Here is a 5,623-nt window from a genome sequence, read left to right as displayed (position 1 = left end):
TGTGGCAAGTTAGGCAGGATCTGTTTTGGTCACTGTATTTCCGCACGAACTTGATATGCTGTAACACACATCCTGACAGCTGATTGGACTTGTGAAGACGTGTACTTTACCGGGTCGATTGTTGTCGTCTGGGTGTTACGTTATTACATGTATGTACATCCATTTTTTGGTTTTTAATTGTTAGCTTTTGGGAGCCCTTATGGCAACGATGGAGGAACTGAAGCTCCGCGTGAGGGAGTTGGAGAACGAACTGATCAAGTGTAAGCAAAAGCAATGCGCCACCGAGCAGCTCCACCGACCCAAAATTGAAAAGATGAGCGCAGAAGTTGTGGATTCCAACCCTTATAGGTAATGTTTCATTTTTATACGAATTTTAAATGTGCTTTGGAGGTGCCGCGCCCTTTGGGAGACTGGTGACTCATTCAAGCTTTTTTTTTTTTTTTAACTCGTCCTTGCAGTCGCCTGATGGCTCTGAAGAGAATGGGTATCGTTGATAATTACGAGGTTAGCAATTGCTACCCTTGGACATCCCGTTCAAAATTCGGAACGTTTTGTTAAAATATTGTTGTCCAATGTGTGTGACAGAGCATCCGGACGTTCACTGTCGCCGTGGTGGGCGTCGGGGGAGTGGGCAGCGTGACGGCCGAAATGCTCACCAGGTGTGGCATCGGTAAGGTAATAATGCAAAGCTCTTTTCCTATTATGAGTTGATCAGATTATTAGGTATAACTGCACTGTGCAAAAAAAAAATAACTATTTTTACTGTATTCGGTGAAACAACAATTTTGTTCCCAATAAAATGAAAAAGAGTCACTGATGGTGTAGTGGTGGTACAGTACAAATTGATGCAAATTTACAAATTCATTACTTTTATCCATAAAACATGAGCCATCATAATCACATTTATAATCACATTTAACTTTTTCCTGGTTCAGAATATTAAACTTTTAGAGATAATATAAAATACGGATAGGTGTTACAGTAGCAATTTACACTAAAGAGTGACATTATTGATTCCACTACACTACACGGACATTAAAAAAAATATTAAATATATGGTAATAAGACGTGTAGTGGTGGTACAGTACAAATTGATGCAAATTTTCTAATTCATAACTTTTATCCAGAAAACATGAGCTATCATAATCACATTTATAATCACATTTAATTTTTTCCTGGTTCAGAATATTCAACTTTTGGAGATAATATAAAATATGCATAGGTTACAGTAGCAATTTACACTAAAGAGTGACATGATTGATTCCACTATACTACACGGACATTAAAAAAAAATTAAATATATGGTAATAAGATAATCAGTTCTCACCAAATCTAGATTTTCTAATGTCTTCCAGTACTCTGTAGTTGGAGACTCTAGTTGCTCTATTTTTGATACAAGATAGTGCAGGTTTTTCTAATGTCTTCCAGTACTCTGTAGTTGGAGAGACTCTAGTTGCTCCACCTAGTCAGTTATTGATACAAGATGGTGCAGGTGTACCTAATGTTGTGTCCACATCTTCCCAGCTGCTGCTGTTCGACTACGACAAGGTGGAGCTGGCCAACATGAACCGACTCTTCTTCCAGCCTCACCAGGCCGGCCTCAGCAAAGTGGAGGCTGCTGAACACACACTCAGGTACCACATATTAATGACATATTCAAGAAAGTAATCATCAGAATAAAAACTTGCAGTTTTTTTTTTTCTTACCTGTTCTTGACTGCACCCTGATCCAGAAACATCAATCCAGACGTGTCGTTTGAGACACACAACTACAACATCACCACCTTGGACAATTTCAACCACTTCATGGAGCGTCTCAGGTGACTTTTTCTTCGCGGTCTCTCCTCCGCGCTTGTGGAAGCGTCTTGACTTCTCTTGTCTTCAAAGTCACGGCGGCCTGGAGGACGACAAGCCCGTGGATTTAGTCCTGAGCTGCGTGGACAACTTCGAGGCCCGCATGGCCATCAATACAGTGAGGAGTGCCCAGCAAAACATTTTTTGGGGGTGGCTTTTGTGGGTGTGATTGTGGAACTCTCCTCTTTGTGAAGGCTTGTAACGAATTGGGTCAGACCTGGATGGAGTCCGGAGTCAGCGAGAACGCCGTGTCGGGACACATACAGCTCATCAACCCGGGAGAGACGGCATGCTTTGCTGTAAAGAACACACAAACAGATACACACACCTTTTCCCGGGAGCCCAACAGCTACATAACTGCAATTGTTGATACGAAGTCAGTATTTGATTTGTGTGATTGCGCAGTGCGCTCCCCCTCTGGTGGTGGCAGCCAACATTGATGAGAAGACCCTCAAGAGGGAGGGCGTGTGCGCTGCCAGCTTGCCCACCACTATGGGCGTCGTCGCTGGCATCCTGGTCCAAAATGTCTTAAAGTAAATTCCATACACAGCTGCACCAAAAATCCGTTTTTTCCCCAACTTCTGTCACAACAGAAAACTAGCAAATTATGTAGTATCAGCATACACTGTCATTCATTTGTTACAAAGGAGAGAAAATTACTAGAAAAGCTATTCGAGGGGGTAAAGTTATTACAAGAATTTTCGTAAATATTTGTCGGAATTTAAAAAAAAAAAATACTTGAAAAATTTCATTCTTCATTGGAAACAGTTTTTTTTTAAAATTCTAAAACAAATACCGGTATATTTAGTTTTTTTCCACTTGAAAAAGCAAAATAAAGTATTTTTCTAGGTACTTGCACTGCACAGACCCAAAGTTCATTAATTAAATTTTCTTTAATTCTATTTTTAATGGGAATTTGGGTTTTTTTGCCTTCAGTATTTTTTTAAGTCTTATTTTAGAATTTGTTTTATTCTCAAGCTTATTTTCTGTTGAAAACATGCAACTTTTTTCCAAAATTATTTTCAAATTTGGGCTATTTGCCTTTTTATAGCAAAATGTCAAGAATATAGAATTTGGAGTAACTACATCAAAATGTGATTTTTGTTTTCTATGCACTTGTTTTTGCTCCTCGTTTTACTTGCCAATTTGATTTCACTATTGCACTCACTAGTTTGAGGATCTAGGCATGGATTTTTGTCGCTAAAACGGGACTTTGTCGGTGTCGCAGATATCTGTTGAAGTTCGGGCGCGTCAGTTATTACCTGGGCTACAACGCCATGCAGGACTTCTTCCCCAGCATGGCCATGAAGCCCAACCCGCAGTGCAACGACCGCCACTGCCGGAGACAGCAAGAAGTCTACAAGGTGAAGTTCATCTCACTGCACTGATATTGATGCTGGATTTACACTGCATGTGCCCAATTCTATTTCAGTACCTATAACCGTTTTTTTTTGTTGTTTTTTTTTTTTTGGGTGTACACTTCAAGTGACACACATCCAAACACAGGAAACAACCACTTATGCACAGATGTCCACATAACGTTTTTTTTTTTTTGTTGTTTTTTTTTGGGGAGAGACTTGAATGTTATTATTTGTATTATATTATCAGCAAATGGGTGAAAAAATTTTAAATCCAATATCAGTCAGGCCATACTTTTGTGTAAATAGAAATATTGTGTAGCCTAATTGCACCACTTGAGAGCAAAAAATTAAAAAATCTGAATTGTCACTTGAACCACGCAATCCAAATCCATCTTAAATCAAGCCGCAGCATTGCGGGTGGGCTAACATGGCACCCTGCTTGCAAATGTGTCCCCCCGACAGGCGCAGGAAGCGGAGCGACCAAAGAATGAGGTGATCCAGGTCGAGGAAGAGGAGGTGCTGCACGAGGACAACGAATGGGGGATTGAACTGGTATCAGAGGAGGCCAACGAAGAGACGCAGGCTGCGGCGGCTGCCGTTGCCGACCTCCCTGAAGGCATCACCGTGGCGTACACCATCCCAATGGCGGTCAGTTCCCACCCAACGATTACCGATGGGGTTAGAAATGTTGTCACTTTCTGATTTTGTTTTTCGTCGTAAACAGAATAAGGGTGACGGGGAGATGGTGGAAGAGACGGAACAGAGCCTGGAGGACCTGATGGCTCAAATGAGAAAGTTATAGGCTGCGCGGTAGGCAAATTAAAAGAAAAATACTGGATTTATCATGGCATACGTTGGATGACATCCCATGACTGACCGTGAATAAAGACAACAAAAAAAGAAGGTGAATGCATGACATAAGGTCACAATGCTTCATAATATTGTTAACATCTCAATAAAGTATTTATTAGCAGGAATACATGTGGAATATTGAATGCCTTGAACACATTATATTGCAATACATAAAAACACAAACACACTGTTTACAAAGTTACACAGTATAGTATTGCACTGCATTTGGACCATTCAACAATTTTGTTATGTTAGGCCACTTTATGAAACCACCTGCATCATGAAGTGCTTTAATGCAGACTCATTCAACTTCAGTGAGCTCTTTGTGTTCGAAGAGTGAGCACATATTAACCAGAATATCCCTTTTTTTCCACCCAAATATGAGCAGGAATGCAAGTGAATAACTAGAATTTCACATCTTAAGGAATTGCACTATTTTTTCTTTTTCTTTTTTTTTGGAGAAAACAGTCAATGATATTTTAGCAGTCAAAATACATTTGGGTCAAAGATAGATACTGATAGGTTAACCGTGACAGAAACATAATACTTGTTGGGTCATTATCAATGCTGTAGTATAAACCTTACATTGGGACCTGGTTTTGGACACTTACTAACCATTGTAAAGCAAATGGGACAATAGATGAATCATATTAAAAATGGTTGCGGTAACAATTATTCAAGGGACTCCATATATTGAATACTATTTGGACAAGTCACATCTTTCACAATTTAGTTAACACTGATTATTCATATCCTACCACGGGGTCGGCAACACGTGGCTCCAGAGCCGCATGCGGCTCTTTAGCGACATCTAGTGGCTCACTGGAGCTTTATAAAAAATGTTTGAAAATGGAAAAAGATTTTGATAGTAGGCTAATATAGCTGAAATAGATGTAGATACATGTTGCAGCTCCGAAAAAGGAGAGCTGTGGTGTTGGTTTTTTAAAAAGTACACTTTATTTATGCTTTTAACAGTCTCGACAAACACAGTGAGCACATTTTAACCAGAATATCCCTTTTTTTTCCACCCAAATATGAGCAGGAATGCAAGTGAATAACTAGAATTTCACATCTTAAGAAATTGCACTATTTTTTCTTTTTCTTTCTTTTTTTTTTTTTGGAGAAAACAGTCAATGATATTTTAGCAGTCAAAATACATTTGGGTCAAAGATAGATACTGATAGGTTAACCGTGACAGAAACATAATACTTGTTGGGTCATTATCAATGCTGTAGTATAAACCTTACATTGGGACCTGGTTTTGGACACTTACTAACCATTGTAAAGCAAATGGGACAATAGATGAATCATATTAAAAATGGTTGCGGTAACAATTATTCAAGGGACTCCATATATTGAATACTATTTGGCCAAGTCACATCTTTCACAATTTAGTTAACACTGATTATTCATATCCTACCACGGGGGTCGGCAACACGTGGCTCCAGAGCTGCATGCGGCTCTTTAGCGACATCTAGTGGCTCACTGGAGCTTTATAAAAAATGTTTGAAAATGGAAAAAGATTTTGATAGTAGGCTAATATAGCTGAAATAGATG

At 39.4% G+C, this 5,623-nt stretch overlaps 1 protein-coding gene across 1 annotated transcript; it reads left to right on the top strand.

The window, feature by feature from the left end:
* The first annotated feature begins 78 nt into the window (after positions 1-78).
* uba5 (ubiquitin-like modifier activating enzyme 5) lies at positions 79-4,191 on the top strand. The gene is made up of 11 exons (XM_019869489.1): positions 79-348; positions 459-504; positions 586-675; positions 1,525-1,634; positions 1,733-1,819; positions 1,887-1,971; positions 2,048-2,152; positions 2,259-2,386; positions 3,082-3,217; positions 3,677-3,862; positions 3,939-4,191. The coding sequence occupies exons 1-11, from the start codon at positions 200-202 to the stop codon at positions 4,014-4,016; spliced, it is 1,200 nt and encodes a 399-aa protein (XP_019725048.1). The 5' UTR covers positions 79-199; the 3' UTR covers positions 4,017-4,191.
* The last annotated feature ends 1,432 nt before the right edge of the window (positions 4,192-5,623 follow it).

Source organism: Hippocampus comes, unplaced genomic scaffold (genome assembly GCF_001891065.2).
Source record: "Hippocampus comes isolate QL1 unplaced genomic scaffold, H_comes_QL1_v1.1 scaffold165, whole genome shotgun sequence".
NCBI lineage: Eukaryota > Metazoa > Chordata > Actinopteri > Syngnathiformes > Syngnathidae > Hippocampus > Hippocampus comes.
This window is presented reverse-complemented; position numbering and strand designations above follow the sequence as displayed.